Source organism: Condylura cristata, unplaced genomic scaffold (genome assembly GCF_000260355.1).
Source record: "Condylura cristata isolate star-nosed mole 26May11 unplaced genomic scaffold, ConCri1.0 scaffold00029, whole genome shotgun sequence".
Classification (NCBI taxonomy): Eukaryota; Metazoa; Chordata; class Mammalia; order Eulipotyphla; family Talpidae; genus Condylura; species Condylura cristata.
The window spans coordinates 13354641-13374967 of record NW_004567130.1 but is presented as its reverse complement, the minus strand read 5'-3'; the positions used below and the strand labels follow the sequence as shown (position 1 = coordinate 13374967).

At 45.1% G+C, this 20327-nt stretch overlaps 1 protein-coding gene across 2 annotated transcripts in view; it reads left to right on the top strand.

Annotated features, from left to right (window-relative positions):
- The first annotated feature begins 90 nt into the window (after positions 1 to 90).
- Positions 91 to 20327, top strand: part of CCDC60 (coiled-coil domain containing 60) — a 143927-nt gene continuing 123690 nt past the window's right edge. Inside the window, exon 1 of one of the 2 annotated variants that reach the window (XM_012730953.1) lies at positions 91 to 453. In XM_012730953.1, the coding sequence (XP_012586407.1) occupies positions 364 to 453 (90 nt within the window). In that variant the 5' untranslated portion in view covers positions 91 to 363. The remainder of the gene's footprint in view (positions 454 to 20327) is intronic. The other variant, XM_012730954.1, reaches the window with a different exon arrangement.

Genomic DNA, 20327 nt, shown 5'->3' with positions numbered 1-20327 from the left:
TCGGTGAAGTTTTGTTTTGTTTTGTTTTGTTTTGTTTTGTTTTTAGTCTATATGTTATTTGTGTTTATAGGTGAGAGAGAATTCCTCCCAAAGAGAAGGAAAGCTCATAAAAGTTTATAACTCTCTAAAAAGTGAAGAATTCCAGGCTTGACTGATCCACCCCATCCTGACATCCGTTATCTATTGGTGTGAACCCAGATGAGCTGCTTTCTCGTTACTCCTCAGTCAGATACACCTACAGAGTTTCTGTAATAGGAACTTGAGAGTCAGGAAGAAGTTGCTTGTACGGTGTCTGCTGAAATAGAAGATTCCGAAAAAGCCCTTTCTGGAGGAGGCACAGATTGAGTCTGAAGGATTTCCAAGATGACCAAGATCCCAGCCACCAAGAAGACACAGAGTTCCCCCTTCTTGGGGGTCCTCTGGCCTTTGCACGCCTCAGATCAACTAACTCAGGTAAGTCTCCCCCTCTTTGCCAAAGCCACTCATGTTTTCCAGACCAAGTGAAACAGAAATTCCCCTCAGACCAACAAGGGACAGGGAGGAGAGAGGAGTAGTGGTGTAATTAAATTGTCGAGACACATTTCTACAGCTATCAGTGGCTAGTTCTCGTAAAGAATGAACACTCGAGCCAGAACAGCAAGCCATCCTATTAGCCAGTAATTCCAGAATGATGGAATAAATCGGCAGTGACACTGTAGAACATCAGAAAAAAATTAAGATGAATTGTAGGTTTGCCGTCGCGGGAATGATTTTCAGTTCTGCTGGGCTCTCTCAGGGGCTGGGGTCGAGCGCTGGCGTCTAAGCCTGACTTTACCCCTTCCAAGTTGTTGGGAAACAAGTCGTTTAGTACCCTTGAACCTTTATTTCCTTGTGTCTGCAAAACAAAACAGGCCAATACCGTGTGAAAGCTGGATGAAGTCACATACGAAACTTGTGTTGCATGATGCTGGCACTTGATCATGTGTCGATGTGGCAGGAAATGCTGCTGTTGATTTGGGAACTATAGAAGGGAACAGTATATATTTCACAGCCTCACGATCAGCATCTATACATTTCCGCTTTTAAGTGATCATGACCAATAGACCACAAATTTTAAATGTGTGTTTGTATTGCATCCTCAAGCCTCCCCATTGCCAATGATTGGCCAAGGTAGGTGAGCCGTGGGAGAGAAGGTTAAAGGCACTGCCAGCCCTGGGAGCTCATGGCTCCTGCTTGTGCTCCAGGAAGAAGCACACAGGGGAGTTTGCGACTCACCAGCACCCACAGGTGCCAAGTTGGTCCAAGAGTTCCCGAGTGTCTCTTTTCTCAGGATGAGGACACCCCTTATTGTTCAGTCTTTGTAGGGTGCTTACTCTGCTAGGTGCAGTGTCTCAAATGCTGCCTAGAAGTGGGTTTCATCCACACAGCAGCCCCTCTCCGGTGGGAATCTCCCACACTGCAGTGGGGGAGGAGACTGAAGAACAAGGTGGAGGGTTCGGAGTCTGAGACGCGTGTGAGCACGTGGGTACCCAGTAGCCTGGGTCTGTGTCCTGGGTCTGAGCCCTTGGCAGTAAACCTGGGTAAGCTGTGGGACTTCTCTGCCTCAGTGTTGCCATCTGTCAAATGGGGACATCATCACTGTGACTATTAAATTAGCATGTCCCAACAATCTACAGCTGTTTCTGGCATTGTATGCACTCGCCAGATCTTAGTAATATTGTTCATTCATTTAGCAAACATTTCTTGAACCTCCTGGTAATATGCTAAACATTTGCTCTTGTAGCAAATGAGACTTGTCTTTAAAAATGTCACAGTCCATAGTGTGTGTGCTGGGGATGAGACGTGAAGGTGATCAGAAACATAATTACCACGATTATAATGCAAGGTGGTTAATGACATCCTGGCATTCAGGATTTGAACTCGGATCTGTCTGGCTCCAGAGTTGAAGCCCTCCCTGCCTCCCCACACTACCAAGCAGCGAGTGATAGGTTGATACTGCATGGAGGATACAAAAAAGAAGGTGTAAGATACAATCACTGGCTTCCAACAGCTTTCAGCTTTGGCGGGGGTTATGACACAAAGAGAACAGGAAGTGTCAGCCAGGTGAGCATCCACCTGCAGTGAGCGAGGGAGGATCTGGCTTTACAGAGGCGGGTGAAGCCAAGCTGGCTTCACGGTAACACACATGCGTAAGTCCACTGTGCACCAGTGTCACGGGGGAACCTGAGTGGGCCCTGAAACCCTCTGCAGCTAGCCATTTCCTTCCTGGGGAGCTGGGGGCAGACGTGCTTCTATTCCAACTAATGTCACAGTGATTCACAGTCTCTTACAACAGCTTCATGTAGGTTTTTTCCAATGGAAGGAATGTGGCTCATACATGCAAATCCTCTGCTTAAATTGCATTTGTTTGGAAGCCTTCTGTAGGGGCTACCTCATCTTGCAAGGAGGCTCTTTTCCCTTTGTTTCCCTAGGAAGCAAAGAGGAGTCTCAGGAGATTAGCCACTGGGGAGATATGCATCAGGGCTGTGTAGATGACCCTGGACCCACATTTTCCTCCTTGGAGAAGGCTGAAAGGACCGGGACACTTAGACCCCCACCCCCTGCCCCTGCTCCATGTTCTAGAATGGAAATGCAGAACTAGCTGTTGGCAAAAATTTCAGAGGTGTGGAATCCTTTAGACATGTGCCCCCAGTGGACCCGGCACTGGGCAAATTCTCTGGTCTAAATCCTCAACAGCCCCGCCCCACTCTGCATCACCGATGACTTGAATAAATAAAATCAAATATAAAAATTATCTAGCAACCACTGAGACTCAACTCTGAAGACTCCCAGCCAGCTGCACCCTTACTGTTGGATAACACGTGAGGCAGGCCAGGGAAACAGCAGTTCCTTCTTTTCTCTTTCCGAGGGAGACTTCTGGCTCCATTGTTACTGCCTGAGACAACTGCCCCATTCAAGTTGTTGCTTTGTTTTGTGTTCCCCCCTGCCCGCCCCCCTTTGTACCGGTAATGGCTGCCTCAGCAAATCTTGCTTTGTGTAATTGTAGCCCATGACAGGCAGCTCCCCTCCATGACGGCCCAAGGTGGGGGAAGGCAGGAGCCCTCATGACAGAGAAGCAGGCGCGCTGGCTTTCCCTGGAGGAAGCAACTCTTTGTCTCAGCCACAAAGAGGCAACCCCCCACCCCCAGCCGAGGGAAGTGAGGAGGGGGCTGCAGAGGTGCAGCTCAGGGCCTTGCTTCAGCAAGCTTCGTGTCCACTGCACAGATGGTTTTGTTGGAAGGATGAAATAAAAGGATGCATGTGAAATACTGAGCACAAGGCTGCTTAACCCCCAGTACCTGACACAGCAGCGGTTTCTTACTGCTGCTGGCCTCCTCTCTTCTCTAACTGGACATGAATGACCTCAAAAGCACTCTGAAGACATGGTCAGCCCAGATATGAAGTCCGCCAGGCTGAGTGTTAACTATAAAGTCACAGAGCAGGACCTATTATTTAGCAGGCCAAGTCCCAGTGCAAGCAGACGTGGGGAGAAACAGGTCTAGGGAGATAATTAAGAATGGGCCTGTGAGGCTTTTTGCATGAAGCTGGAGGTGCCTTGCAGGAGAGAGTTCTTCTTCCTCTCGCTCAGCAATGTTTGACCCCGTTAAAAGCCTTACTTATATATATAAAAAAAGGGGGGGGCGAGGGGGAAACTTGAGCATGATTTGATTTTTTTGGGATTTAACTCTCAGCCTCAGCCTATTACTCATGTCTGAATACTATGGAGAACCAGAATGAAATGAGGGGAAAAAAGGAAAATCTTGTGTGTCAATTAGGATCATTTTTGGTTGCAAGCCTGAAAAGCTGTGACATAAATATGAAATTTATTTTTCTTATAGAACTCCTAGGGTGGATGCCTGCTGGCATTGGTTAAGGAGCTTGATAATGCCAGAACTGGCAGGTCCTTTTCCTCAGGAGCACAGAATGACTGCCCCAGCTCCAGCCACCACAATGAGATTCCAGTAGAAAAAGTGAAGAATAAGAGCTGTTTATCCTTTGTGAGACAAACAAAAGGCTTTCCAGGAAACTTCCCAGTACATTTCCTCTTATGTCTCATTTGCCAGAACAGTGTCAACTGCTCTTTCTAACTGCAAAATTGACTGGGAAAATGTGCGTCTATCGTTGAGTGTGGAAAGGTATTGGGAGTGGGTATTGCCAACAGTCACTGGCACAATTTCACAAAAACGTAGAAACTGGGGATCATAAGCCATACAGAGAGAGTATCTGAAAAAGACAGACAGCCCCTACTTAACAGACACCTAGGTAGGAAGCCCAAAACGCATTGACGCATAGCGGTACTTTTTAAAAAAGTACTGCGCAGAATCCATCTGAGGGGCTGCGGGAGCAGAAGAGGAGCAGAGCGCTCCGATGCGAGCACTCATTCATTCATTCCACTACCATCAACTGAGCTCTGCGTATATGCCAAGCAGGATCTAGACGCTGGGGATAAAGGAGTAAAAGCAGGCCATTGCACGGGAGACCCCTTTTGCAAAGCCCACAGGAAACTACACTGAGAGGGAACTGCGGCTGCGCACGGGCGCCATCTTTACTCCCGCGCCGCGGTCTGTTTCCCGCCTTGGGTGGGTCCTGAAGAAACTCTGCTTAGACCAGTGTTGGCACGGCCCTGGCAAGAAACCTACTCCTGACCCTTGTTCAGCATTTCACAGCCTCCAAAGACTTGGCTGTCAGCTGTTAAATTCAAAACTGCAGGATCCATATGGGGCTTCATAGCAAGTAGCACTTACATAAAATCTGACAGAAGCCAATTAAACCTTTCCTGGACGAAATAAACCAACATATTTTTCTTGGAGATCTTTCTGACAGCTAAATTCAGAATCATAATCGCTGGTAATGGGATACCTTCTATCATGAGATGGTGGCATTTTCCCTTCTAAATTCCTGTTTTCAAACTCTGCTGAAAAGCCTTCTTGTGGGGCTCAAGTTGATCTAATGTATTTCTGTCTAAATTGGAATTTATGCGATCGGTGGTTTTATTTAATAACTTGAAAATTAGCGACGTCTGGCGATCTGCTTGCAAGGCTGAAAGTGCCTCGGAGCTTCTGGATTTCACAAAGTGGGAAGATTATAAAGCTGGGAGGGTTTGTGGGGGGTGTGCTCAGCATTGTCAAAGGCTTCAAGGGGTCCCGGATGGGACAAGGCAGGGCAAGAATATGTCCCACAGCAGCCTTGTACAAGGTCAAGGTCACCTTCAGAGGTATGTACTTAATACCCACCATGACCGATGTTTGGGGTGCTAAAATGAGTCAGACCCCGGGCCTCCTCCCAAGGAACCCACAGTTTTGTTGGAGAGCAAGGTGATAGTTAACCATAAATCAAAATGGCAAATAAGTGTCAAAGATAGGCAAAGAATTAATGGGGGGAGGGAGAGGTAATTTCAACCTGGGGGGGGGGAAATAGGTGATGGAGCCATCTGGTCTGAAACTTCAGTGTCGGCTGGATCTAGCTTGGGGTGGTGTGAGGCCCCAAGTCAAAGTTAGAATTTATTTTTATTCTCTAATAAATTGTGGGGGGAATAGGAGCCTATCATATTTCCCCCCCAATAAACGGGTTCTTTCTCGTACCCTACTGGGCAAAAAGCTCCCCTACAGAGCTCGAATAGCTGAAGCATATTATTTTCTGCTGCTCCATCTACAGTTCCCCAAGTTTCTGTGGGGTGGGAGGAGTTTGTCCAACTAGGGAGGACTTCACTCCATGAATTCCCACTAACGCTTTCCTCAGCCAGAAATATCTACTGTGTTGTTTCTTTCGAGGATCTGAATATCAGCAGGGTTTTCTCAACCTTCCCACCAATAATGGCATTTTGGGCTAGGAGGTTGCTCCTGAAGGATGCTGAGGAGCATCAGATGCCCGGGAGCACCCCCAAGTGGTCACAAACCAAATTGTGTCCAGATATCACCAAATGGCCCCTGGAGGCGCAGTCGTCCTCAGTGAATCATGGCAATAGAAGACTATGAAATTCCCGCATGACCTTTGTTAGTCAAATGCTTACCCGATGGTGAAACATTTCCCATCTAAATAAGTGATGCCATTGTGTACCCAGTTGTTCAGGCAGAAACCCAAGCTTTGTCTTTAAACCCTCTCTCTCCACCATTCTTTACATCCAGTTAGTTATCTTAGGTTCCTGTGGATACCAGATACCACCTGTCTCCCCAAGGGTACTGCCAGTCCTGGACACCACCATCCCTAACCGGGATTATGCCACCAGTACCCTAACTTCCCTCTACCTCCAATCTGACTTTCTTCAACTATTGTCTTCCAGTGCAAGTATGATGTTGTCACTCCCCTGGTTAAAATAATTTTATGACTTTCCACTGCCCTCAAAATAAAGATCAATATCTGTAACAAGATATCAAAGGTTCTGCATGATCTGATCCCTGACAGCTTTTTCAGAGCCACCTCTCATTATTTGGTCCCTAGTTGGATGCCATACTGACTTTTGAATATGCCACATTCTCCCTGTTCACCCCCCTAGAGTGTCCTCACTGCAGATCACACACTCTCTTTTCTCTGGTTTTCCATGGAAATGTTTCCAAACCTCCAAAACATAATGGGGCAGGTGTGACCTTCACCTGGAAGTAGGACTGTGGGCTCTAACCCTAGCTCTCACAATATCTAACTTGATGACTTTGAACAAATCACTTGATCTCACTGATCCCTTCACATTTGTTTGCAGAACCAGTGAATTTTACCTGGAAATTTTTTTTTTGGGGGGGCAGGGTTTCCTCCTTGCTATGTGACTCTAGGGAGCAGATAATGGCTCCTACTTATTGAAAATATATTGTGCATCAGATGCTTTGTACATATTATTAACATTACTCTTTCATCCTATAGGGAAAGTCTATCATTACCCTTGTTCATAGAAATGAAGAAACTGAGACTTGAAGAGATTCTGTTACTTAACTAGAACATCTAGACAGGTAGCTGGTGCAATTAGGATTTGAATCCAGGACTAACTATAGAGATGCTGTGCTCTCAAGATCAACCTGGTTGACAGTAATAGGAGCCAGGAGACAAGGATCTCTACAGTCCCTGGCAGGGAAAGGAAAGTGCTCAATTTTAGCTGTAGGCAAAGCAAGCAAGAATGTGACTGTCTGTGACCAGACAAGGACATTTGCATTTTCTTGAGCTCTTGCTAAAATGTGCTAGTGAGCATTCCCAGAAGAGAAACACAGTTATGGATGGGGCGGAGGAGGAACTCTGTATGTGATTTAAAGTCATCTTTTTAAATAATGCTCATTTCAGTGAAGATTTAGAAGCCATTTCTAATTAGAGTCACATTCCTGAAAAAGGCTTATTTTGATCCTGGGTCAATACACTGCCAAGACCTGCTAGATAAGGCAGAGTGAAGACAGGCCAGCTAATGAGGAATGAGGTTCTGGAGGGTGTGTGGCTGAGAGGTTGATAATTGTAAATAGCTTAATTGGGTTGAATAATTTGGGCAAATATCTAGTTAAATGGATTTGGTCTGAATCCAAGCTCAAAACTGCTTCGTATTTTATTTTCTACAAAAAAAAACCCTTCATTATAATTGTTTATTTGCTTTATCCCACCACTAGACCACTAGATTTGCTATTATTTGCTTTATCCCACCACTAGACCACTAGACCACTAAGAGAAAGGCTCATGCCTTGTTCACAACTCAACCCCCAGAGCCTCCCTACCACAGTGCCTGACTCTGTAGATGGTCAATGAGCTCTGGTGTTTTCTCAGCACCAAGGACAGCTCCACCAACCAGGGAAGGCAGCACACCCCTCAGGTAAATTCCCTTTGGGCAAAGGAGACAAATGTTTTATGCAGAAGTATACCCAAGCACATCCACATATACAGATACACACATACTCACCATATGTGTGACCTTGGGAAGGTTACTTTCTGTCTTTCATTTTCCTTATCTCACCCATGGAAATGACAGTTCCTACTTCCTAATAGTGTTGGGAGGGTCAATGAGATAATGCTAAGAAAAGTCCCTGGCATGCAGTAAGTGCTCATTAAATGCTATATTCCACATATTCACGTAGGGGTTGAAACCATTGGTTCCTAAATATCAAACATTCAAACATCTAAATACTGACATTTCCAGAAATGCTACCTCTCTTGTTGATCATGTTTTATGCATTCAGGAAAAGGCAGCAAAAGGGTAAGATGACTAAAATGTTGCATTTCCAAGAATCCTTGAAGAAAATGCCCAAACAGTAATTAGCACATGGCTGTCACCCATGCTGTTGTTGTTTATTAGCTGATCCCACCCGCTACTAATCAAACTGCTTCTTTGATATTTTTAGACCTTTTAAAAGAGGCCTCTCAAAATTCAGGAAGCAATCCTTGTTGACAGGTACCAATGAACTTGAGCGAACATGAATTTGGCATCCTCATAAGGATAGAAACATGATTGGGTGGGGGAGCATTCTAGAAGGTCATGGAAATTAGAGCAGGCAGCCTGGACGATTACCCTAACCTAGTCTCTTTACCTTTCCCCTTCCTGTCCCACACCAGTAAGTAACTCTCCTCATCCCCTTTCCTGCAACTCTAGGGCTTGGAATTTAAACTGTTTCAATAAAGGACAATAATTCAGTTCTCTGGGCTGGCCAGACAAACCCATACCTGGGCTAATGGACATAGTCCCTGGGTCACTGATCATCCCAGAGTTTGAGTTCTGGTTCTGCTGCTGCTAGCTGCTCTGTCACCCGAGGCTGCCTGCTTTTACCTCTGATGCTGGGTTTTCTTACCTGTAGTTGAATTTTGTGAAGAGTCCAGATAATGTGTGTCAAGACTAGGACTAGAATAACTGAAGCTGATTTGTGGTTGACAGTATCCCGCCTTTGGGTGCTTCATGAATATCTCACCCACTGCTATGCCCTATTCGGTGCAATGCCAACATTCATTTTATGTCAGAGAGGTGGTATAGCACTGAGAAAAATATCCTTCTCTATGTGTGTCATCGGCCTGCCTCTGCCCTGGGGACAGCAAAATGAAGCACTCCCATATCCTCCCAGAGGCTAAAAATGATGTCAATGATTTAAAATTAAATAAATGTACTACTTGTAGTCCCGGCAATGATAAGAAAATGGTGTTGCTGGCTAAGATTCACTCTGTGAATCTGTCATGCCACAATTCTAAGACGTAGGCACTCTTAACCCCATTCTGCAAGGGAGGAAACTAAGGCTGAGAAAGATTAAATAGCTTACCCAGGCCCCACAGCTAGGGAGTGCACCCTGTGGCATTCAAACCCGAGTTAGGTCTGATTGGAAAAACCCTATATGTAACCATTGTATATTAATTTAAAACATATGCCTAGCTTTTTCCAGGGGAAGTAGATAAAGGGAAAATAAGCGCCTATTCTCAAAAGGAGATTATTTAAAAAAGAAGAAGAAAAGAAAACCACCTATTTGGGGGAGCTTTGGGGGAGTTAGAGAAAATCCGGTGCGTCCCATAGATGGTCCACTTCTGGCTTGTCCTCCCCCACCAAGATCACAGTGCAGGCAGCACTTCACCCAGCCCAGAAATTCTTAAAAGTCAGAAAGCCACAAACATTCCTGGATTCTGAATCCAGCCCCAGCCCCCTGCCAAAAAACTCAAGCCTCTGACCTGTCTTTTGTAATGCAGGTAGTCACCGAAGTAACTGTCCATTGAATGAGGCCCAGGATGGTATAGGAACACAAATTTATTTCTGCCTCTCGGCTCCCTTGGAATACTCCAGTGGAGGAAGCTTTATTCCTGCCTCCGCTTAAAAGCTGCCAGCTGCCTAGCTGGTGTCTTTTCTGCTGACCCTTGGGCAGTGGCCAGTCTCATTTTCTTTGTCACAAGACAGTCACAACCCAGAAATTAAAAGCATTGATTTAAGACAGTAATACATTAAACAACACTTGAACCTTCCCTCAAGGAGAAGGGGGCTCTGTCCCTCTCCTGCCGGTTAAGAATGACTCATGCAGAAGGGAAGGCGGGCGTGTCCTTCCCATTACCCTGCTCACTGTCCTTCACTTTCCTGCTGCACTGGCTGGAAGGGGAAATGGTAGCCCAGACTCGCTCTTGTCCCTGGGGCCAAAGGCAGTCTCTATTCTCCCAGGGTCCAGCGACGTCTAGAACTGTGGGTGCATTCAGGGCTGATGGCATGCTCGCCGTGGACATCACATCCAGTGTGGCCATTTGAGGGACACTCACAGAGTGTCCTTTCCTGGTTTTTTGATACTAGAACATGGTCGGATTGCAGACAGACTCAGAAGCCAGACAGTCCCAGTGTTCCTTGTCTGCCCCCTGAAGGGAGATCGCTGCTCCTGGCGTCTAAAGGGCTTTGATGTAATCCAGGCTAAGGGTGTGAATGATGAGGTGGGTATGTGGGTCAGAGGTCAGACAGCCCCCCTCACCCCCAACTCCCACAGCCCTGTTTTGCAGAAATCAAAATTACCCCTCCTCCATAGTAAAAGGAAAGTTTCACTTTGCTGCAGGCTTGGGAGCTGTTATTCTAAAAGCTCTCCGTGCCTGTTTCTCCCCAATCTCTCTGCTCATCTCTTCCTTCCTACCCCTTCGTCTTACACCCTCACTTCTCCTCCATCTCCCTCTTTCCCTCCACCTCTCCCCTTCTGTATCACATCACCTAACATTTGCTAGCCCTTCCTTTTATTTCCTTCAATGACTGTAAAAATTCCAGGTACTTACAAAAAGCAAAGAAAAACCCTGTCCCCCAGACTTCCAGCCACCAGCGTCCTCTCCTGCCTGATTGTAACAGGAGTCTGTTCTGTGATTGTGTACCTTAGGTAAATAGATCGTTAGAGAAGATTGATAACAGAGTGGCCCAGGTACTGTTTTTAAACCAAAATCAGAAGGGCATGAGGGCGTCTCCAGCTCTCAGTGACAGGACCACAATTCATGTTGTTTCGGTTAAGAGTTGGAAGCATAAATCACCATTTTCTGAAGGTTTGCTTTTCTGCTTTAACAAAGAAAAGGAAATCTTTCTTTTCAACAGACACAGAACTTGGGGTTTCAAGTAAAGTGGGGGGGGAGGGTGTTCGTTTTGACAATGAGCTTGATATCAAGTTATAACTCACTAACATAGACTTAGCATATCGTGGCAGCTAATTTCTTCATTTCAGAAAGCCTGGTTTTCATCAAAGTGCACACTGCACCCTAAGTGAATTAGGGTTTGCAGAGGAGAGAGTAGATGCCACAAAGGTCCATTCTGGACAGGACACAGCCCAGCTCTGTGGAAGCACCCATCTCCAGCAGGCACGGCTGCTGGCTCAGCAGGTCACAGAGCCCGGACACTGATTTCAGCCCAAACCAAAGCTTCCTCTCTTGGGTCCGGGGAGCATTACAACCCAAACCAAGTGATTCACTAGTTCTGGGGGAAACGTGGAAGATGGGGGCTCAATGCCTAGAGTCCTGGGGTCCTAGAGAGGCCCTCAAGGGCGTCTAGCCAGCTTTCTATCCAAAGCAGGAGAGACCGCCGCATTTACTGGCTGTGGAGTCTAATGACCAGGCGTGAGCCCGGCTCTGCTCTTTCCCAGCCCAGTGACGCTCTCCAGGCCTCAGTTTCCGTGTCTGTAGCAGAGAGATGACGAGGCCTCTCCCTGGGCCAGAGATTCGTGATCTCGCAGAGATGGAGCTGGCCAGACATGGGCACTGTACATAGCTGTGCTGACCTTTTATACTCCTTCCTAGTTGTTGATCAAAACGCTGATGGGGCCCAGGGAGCTATGCAGGGTTCACTATAACAAGGCAGGTTAGCAAATCCTTCCTTTCCAATGAGTTCACTCATTCATTCAACAATCATCTGCAGCAGCTCCATCATGGAGCAGTCTCGTGAAAGACACGCAACAAATATTTGTGGAGCACATTAATCCGAGATCTTGCCCCAAAGGGTGGACCCATTGTGTCTTCATACATCTACGTGCTCTGAATAGTACAAATCCCATTTAAGAGGAATTGCTCTTGGCACTTTTTTTTTTAAAGATTTATTTATTTATGCATACAGAGCTGGGGTACAGGCCAGAGGTGCAGGGGCGGCGAGAGGCTTCACCAGAGACAGAGTGGGGAGCAGAACAGGCAGATCTATGAAGTACACTGCTGAGGGGAGCAGTGGGCGGGCCAGGAGAGGTCTGCCGTGCCATGTGGTCTCCTCCGGGGCAGGCAGGAATCGAACTCGTGCAAGTGGCTTTAGCTTCTCAATGCTGTGCTTTAACCCACTGCGCCACCAGGGAGGGCCGCTCTTGGCACTTTTTAAGGAGTTCTGACTCATCCCTGCCTGTATTTGCTCGCAAGGCTCTAGGTTTATTCACTCCTGGGGCCATCTCTTCCCTGCCAGCTTTGGTGAATTCCTTTTGGATACCTGAGTTCACAGTTGCTCTGTAAAGGGTCCAGGTTACCGTTGTTATTAGAGCTAGGCATAGCTATTCATTTCCTACTTATTTAATTCCTATTTGCATTCATTCCTTCATATCCATGTCATTCCAAATGTCATTTTCCATTGCCTCCCTCCATCTAATGTCACATTTCTTTCTAGGGAGTATGAACGTGAACTCATCTATCAATCTTGCACCAAATTTTCTAACATTTTCCTCTAAAGTCTCATATGGAGACCAGAACAGAATTCTCTTCCTTTCCAATATATTACCAACCTCCAGATACCTGCACCGTAGTCAGCGTTTCCCAAAAGTTCCTGGTCCATTTTTCATCTTTTCCCATGTCTGGTAACTCAAATGAGAAATACATCTGCCGTTTCATTTTGGGTTTGTACCAAAGGCCGGATCAGTCACTCATTGTTGCAACACGATGATGCATCAGCACTGGTGCAGCAATTTCTTACACTCATCCTTGTATTTTGAAGTGTTGGCAGTGATTGGATTTTTCTCGTCGTTTTATTCTCATCCAGATGACTTAAAATTTTTTTTTTGTTTGTTTTGCTTGAGCCTAACATACATAGAGAAAATTACACAAATTTAAGCGTACAGTTTGATGAAATGTTTACATGGTTAAAGGTGCAGCTTTTTTTTTTTAAGATTTATTTATTTTTTATTTATGCATACAGAAATGGGGTACAAGCCAGAGGTGCAGGGGCGGTGAGATGATTCACCAGAGACAGAGTGGGGAGCAGAACAGGCAGATGGATGAAGTACACTGCTGAGGGGAGCAGCGGGCGGGTCAGGAGAGGTCTGCCGCACCATGTGAATCACCTCTGGGGCAGGGGATCGAACTCGCACTGAAGCGGCTGCAGCTAGCTTGCAGTGCTGCGTCCTTACCCATTGCACCATCAGGGAGGGCCCTAAAGGTGCAGCTTCACAGCAAAATCAAGATAAAGAGCATGGCCAGAACCCCACCCCCTCACCCCCTCAAGCTCTTCCCAGACAGGAGTCCCCTTCACCCCTTCACCCCGGTGGTAGGTGTTGCCCTGACTTCTGTCTCCACCAGTCTGCCTCTCCTGTTTTCTGTATGAAGTTGTGTGGTGTGTGCACTGCTGCGTCTCGTTTCGCTTCTACATGGTGTTTAAGAGATGCGTGCGTGTTGTCGCGTCTGGTTGTTACACAACCCTCCTCATGGGCCTGTGTGTTCGGCTGCGTCCGTGTGCCGCCATCTGCTGGAGGATTGTGGAAGGACTCTTGGGTCGGTAGAAGTGGGGTGGTCCCCTCAAGCGCAGCTCTGACTGTCTTTGGTAGGCACCTGCGCAGATTTCAGAGTGGGTGCTGGTCATGGGTGGGCATACACTGGCACCAGCAGGGCCCACCCAGTGGTCATCCATGGCGTCTGTGCCACCGGCACTTACAGCAGCCGAGTGGAAGAGGGTCCCAGCTACCTGCATCCTTCGTAATCTTGGGCTTATCTTTTTCATTTTGGTAATTTCAGTGGGTGATTAGTGGTGTCACGTTGTGAAAGACTAAACTGACGCCATGACAGGCTTCAGAATGCTTCTGAACCAGCCAGGCCTAAGTTTCGCTATCAACAAGGCGCCAAGGCCGAGTTAACTATAAATGTCCTAATCTTGCTCATCCCATAGCAACAACCAATTAGCAAGTAGGCAAGTAGCCAGCACATATCAGGAAAACGCCAGATGTCCTAAGGTATGCGGGCCGAGTAGTGAAGATCACATCTTACATGCAGAGACCAACCAGGTTAAGACAAGACAACTTTGTTCGATGTCCACCAATCAATGTACTGCTGAGCGGAAACTCCCCTGTTCGGTAATAACAACCCTGCCTCCCCTGAGCTCGGGGCTCTCAACATGGGCCGCTGCGTGGCTGCATGTTGGGAGCCCAGGCTCGAGTTTACAATAAAGACCCTCGTGTGCTTTGCATCGGAATCGGCTCCTTGGTGGTCTTTGGGAAACTCGAAATCTGGCACAACAGTTGTAGTTTAAATTCCCATTTCCCTAATACTAAATGTGGTTGAACGTGTGTTCATACTTTTTTTTTTTTAACCATTTGGATAGACTCTTCCAGGTGAGAGGAACCTGGCACTGGTCAAAGAGTGGGAGTGAAAATCTGTACTTTTTCTGGACGTGGTTTTAATTACATGGACAGTCTTTCATCAGGTTTTCTATTTTCAGGTGTTGATCTCAACTAAAAGATAGGATTATAGATTTAGCTGTGAATTATAGATTTAGCTGAATTATAGATTTAGCTGTGTGCCTGAGAATATAAATATAGTGAGAATGCTCATCACCACTTTATTTTGTTAGAAATCTTTCCATTGCCAGTGACAAAAAAAAAAAAAAAGCAACTCTTCAAGTTTGCACATATAACAATTAGGGTCTCACATTACAGAAATATGGCATCAGTTATTAGCAGGACCCTGGAGGAAGCTGAGATGAAGTTATCAGGAATCTGCCTTGTTATTTTCTCTCCATCTGCAATAGTTTCATTCTAATGTAAGAATGTGTCCAAATGGCTGCCAGCAGCTCCAGACCTAAATCCATCTGGTTTAAGAACAACAGAGGAAAGGTCCTTCTCTTTCCCAAATGAATCCTTAAAGTCCCTTGGGATTAAGAGTCCACCCTTGAGTCAGCCACTTGGACGTTGACCATTTATGGAACTCAGAACTGGGGCCACAGTCACTAAGGACAAGCCAGATGCCTTCATATAAAAATGGCAACTCAGGGCTCTCCCTGAGTTAAAGCACAGCACTATGAGTCTATCACAGCCTCTGCAGCAGAAGTTCAATCCGCCAGGGAGGTGACCCACAGGGCGTGACAGGCCTCTCCTGCCCTTCCATTAATGTCCTAAGCAGTATAGTTCAGTGCATCTGCCTGTTCTGCTCCCTACTCTGTGTCTGAATCCTCTCACCCTCCCCACCTCTGCCCTGTAACCCAGTTCAGTATGCATAAATAAATAAATCTTAAAAAAATAGGCAACTCAAATGCTGACAAAGAAAAAATAGTGTTTACTTCAATAGCATTAGTCATATTGTTTTAAAAACTGGGGACAACCTAAAATCTCTAACCATAAGAGACTCAGCAAACGTAATGTATATGAATGCTGTGAAATATTATGCGGCCATTAAAATGGATAAGATAGATACATATATATACAGACATGGAAAGATGGCCACTAAGTGTAGTTTTGCAGGGAGAGGAAAAGGTGATGATATATGCATTGTATAATGAGTGTTACCATGAAATTTATTGTCCATAATGGATCATTTAAGAATGAAAATCATGCTATAATTTCACTGAATCTGGATTATCCTGGACAAACATACATAGTCAATGACTAGAATTTTTTATTTTTTTTATAATTTCATTTTTTATTCAAGTTCTTTCTCTATCTCTTTCTGCCTCCCTTCCTCTCTCCCTCCCCCCACCAGCCCTTCCTACATATTTTGTGTTTTGTTTCCATTTTTAAAAAGACTCAAGTTGACTCTAGGAAGTATGAAAAGGAAAAAAAAAAACCGGAGATTTATGTGTTGTTATTCGGTATAATTATATGCAGTAAATTTGTTTAAATCTTAAGTTACAACTCAACTAAATTTTCATATCTCCTCTGTATGACCTCAATCAAGGTATGAAACATCCCCTCCATCCCAGAAGGTCTGCTCGAGTTTCCTTCTTGTCAGCACCCCTGCCCCATTCAAGTCATCACGGTGTTAACTTCTTTCACTATAGATTACTGTTGCCCATTCTCAAACTTCATACAGTGGCATGATAGAGCATATTCTCTTGTTCACCACTTCACCTGTGCAACAGATCAGTGGTTCAGTGGGTGGTGTTTTATTGTCTGAATATACCACCATTTATTTATACATTCTCCCACTCATATACACATCATGTGTTTCCAGTTTGGGGTCATCGCCAATAAATTACGTGGACATTCTTTTATGCAGTGTGTGTGTGTGTGTGCGTGTGTGTGCATGTACATGTACGTGTGTGTGTGTGTGTGTGTTCCCTTAGGAATAGTGCAAGGTCTTAGAAAGCGGTGTATTCAGCCTTTTGTATTCAGCCAGCATCCCAAGTGTCCACCATGTATGGGAGTCCCAGTAGCTCCATCTCCTCATCAAAATTTCGTGATTTTAATTTTCGCTATTCTAGTGGATGTGTGGTGATACCTCACCGGGGCTTTAATTTGCATTTCTCTGATGAAAGCAGTCATCTGGAACATCTTCTCATACGGTGATTGACCATTTGGAATCTTCTTTTGTGAAGTATCTGGGTCTTCTGTCTTTTTAAAATTGCGTTGTAAGTCATTTTATTGTTGATCTGTAGGAATGCATAACATGCTCTATTAATAGATGAGTCCTTTGACATATGTATGCATGTAGTTATTCGGGGTCTTTTTTACACTTTTAATGATGCTTATTTGATGAGCAGACATTTTTAAATTTAATGAAATCAAATTTATCAGTGCTTTTCAAATTATGACTGTTTCTTTTTTCCGATACTTATTATAGAGCCACAAAACAAAGCCATTAATATTGTTTTAAACAGTCAACTTTCTATCAATATCAACAGACATATTTTTTTCTGATCTCTTTATTCTTTCTTGTGGAGTCCTATTTCCATCTCTGATTAACTTCCTGCAGCTTGGAAAATTGTTTTAGTATTTCTCACAGGAAGGCAGCTGACAAATTCCCCTGGCTTTTTGTGTGTCTGCAATGTCTTTATTTTGCTGTCACTTCTGAAGGATATTTTCACTGGATGGCGCTCTACAGATGGGTGTCGTTTTGGCCCCCACCCAAAACTCTCTCAAGATACCATGCCATTGTCTCCTGGCTTCTCTAATTTTCAAGAACAAACTTTCCTTCTCTGGAATTTTAGTTCATCTAATCTTTCATTTCCATGACGTTTTTGTAATGTATGATTTCTTCTCGTGGCAATTAAAATAGCAGATGTCTTCTAACTGCCACATGCCTCACAGAAACTAAAAGTCAAGTTCTAACTTGGGGACAGAGCATGCTAACACACTTGCTTTCCTCCTTTCCTCCCTCCTTTTTTGTCATTCACTCCTTCCTTCATTTATTTTCTTAGTTTTTTATTTCTTATTTTAATAACTGACTTTTCAAGCAACCTACTGCGGTATAATTTACACTTAACAAAACGCTCACATTGTAAGTCTATGTTAATGAAATTTGATAAGCATCTGTACCTACCTAACCACCACCCCAATCAAAATAGGAAACAGCTCCAGCACCCCAAAAGTTCCCTCTTGCCCCTTTGAACTCAATCCCTTCCTCCCACAGTCAGCCCCTGGCAGCCACAGATCAGCTTCCTGTCACCAAAGATGACTTTTACCTGCTTTCACATTTCCTGAAATTGAGTCATACAGTATACACTTTTCTATCTCTGGCTTCTTTCACTCAGCACTTTTGAGACTCAACTACATTACTGGGTCTACCAGTAGTTTGTTCCATTTTATTGTTGAATTGGGCTCCACTCACCTGTTGATGGACACTTGGGATGGTTGTAATTTTTCTTCTTAAAATCTGAGATTCTACAAGTAATGTGCTGAGTGCACCTTACAATTGCTCACATCTGGGTGAACAGAGTAGAGTCCCTACCCTCATGTAAGTTTCAGCCAGAGTGGGAGATCCATGTTGGACACGTCATTCCAAGCATGATGAGTGTCCCAAAAAGCAAATACAAGGTGTCGCTGGAGCCAGCCACAGGAGCTGTTAAGATCCAGTTGCAGGAAAAGCTCCCTGAAGGAGAATCAAAGATGATCGGGAGTGGATAATGAAGCAGGCTCTGGGTGTAAAAGAAAACTCAGCAGACATGGAAAGCAGGCAAACATTAGTACATTGCTCACCTTCTACACAGGGAGAGCAACACTGTATGGGCATTTTTTTAATGTTATTTAATTCTCAGAACGACTTTGGGAAGAGCCATGAAGCTCTGTTTTACAACAGAGGGGGCCTAAGATTCCAGACGAGATGACTTGTCCCAGGAGATACCATTAGTGGTAAATCAGGGTTCCATCCCAGCCCTGAGTAGTTGTGAAGGTCAGGCTGCTTCTGTGACCTGCGACCAACCTGATTAGCCTTATTGTAGTGGGGATGGAAACAAAGGAACATATTCAAGAAGGAGCAACACACTCCTGGCATGCAAGGGGTGCTAATATAGAGAGAGAATATAAACTATATATGTAGTAATAAATACACACATAATGAATAAGTGCCTAAGAAATTTAGCATATTGCTTATGTTTCTTCATTTGTATTTACTGCTTTAAAATAAAAATAGACATCACTGCTGAAATTAGTAAATCTTATTTATTCTTCGTCCATAATGTCACATTATGCAAATGTAGGCTTTGTTTATGCGTGTGTGTTTATGTGTGCTTGTATGTATACGAAAGTTTGTATGTGTGGTTGTGTGTATTTATGTGTATATGAGATTCTATGTTTGGTCAGAGACAAGAGCTAGAAGAAAGTGGGATCAGTGAAACACCAAGAGATGTTTACAAACTAAAAGCAGAGGGCTTGAGCAGTTAACCAAAGAAAGATAAATAGAACTGCCAATTAACTTTACATTCTCAGAAGCAGTGAGCAGAGAATGCAGCCTGAACAGTGAAAAGTGTCGCTGGGAGCTTTCCTATTTGGTGGTGTCTGCGAGTAATTTGTTCCCCTTTACATAGAAATACATGGTATTAACTGGAAGATGTGATTAGAATACCGGTGGAGGCTCATTTTGATGGAAAACACACAGACAGGCGCCGAACAGCCGATGAAGATCAGAGACGGTCTCTCTCCAGTACACTCACAAATTACAGGCACCACAGTCTGTTTGCTAAGTGAGGGGCCTGGGGCTGAGATGTTTCAAACAGCCAGGCCTCCCCTCTGAGCTCCTGGCCTCGCAGGGTGACAATGGGAAATCAAGGAGAACTTCTTCCCTACTCATGTCTGACTGCACCAAGATGCTTTACCCAAGCACGTGTCAGCCCCCAGCAAACATTGCAGGCAGGTGATCTCAGTTATCCCCATTTTAGAGAAGAGAAAGCAAGACAAAGAGGCTTAACGACTTGGTTTGCCATTCACAGAGACCTTCAGTTTTTTTTTTTATTATTCATACAGAACTGGGGTACAGGTCAGAGGTGCAGGGGCGGTGAGAGGATTCACCAGAGACAGAGTGGGGAGCAGAACAGGCAGATCGACGAAGTACACTGCTGAGGGGAGCAGCGGGCGGGTCAGGAGAGGTCTGCCGCGCCATGTGGTCACCTCCAGGGCAGTGGGAATCGAACTCATGCTGAAGTGGCTTTAGCTTCTCAGTGCTGTGCTTTAACCCGCTGCGCCACCAGGGAGGACCCAAGACATTGAGTTTTAACCTTCACTCTGTCCTGTATCCACAAGTCTTAGGGAGAGGGAGTAGAGCAGTGGTAGGGTGGGGTACAGGATGACCCCACTGGACAGCCTAGGAAACCCCATCCCACAACAAGAAAGACTATGTTCTAGGGTGAAGGAAGGTGCTCCACAAGGAAATTCACATAGCCAGAGGAAAACTTAACATTCTTAAAATCTAGGTGCCCATTTCCCTACTTGGATGGAGAGGAAGTTACAGTCCAGGGCAAAACCATGGGACAGTGAGAGTCTCTGAGAACAGAGACATCCTTTGAGGACCTACCTCTGTGTACCTGGGGGATCAAGGTAAGCCATGCCAAGAGATGCCTCCTAGGTAAAAACAGCATAATAGGAAACACTCTATTGTACTGGGCATGTGCCAGGCATCATAGAGAATAACTCACTAGTCTCCAAATAACCCCAAGTTGTAAGTGCTACAGTTGTTTCCCTTTCATATAGACAGAAACTGAGGTAAAGAAAGAGTAAGAGGCTTGTCCGAGGCTTAGGCCCATAGTACACCCTCTGAGGTAAGTCCAT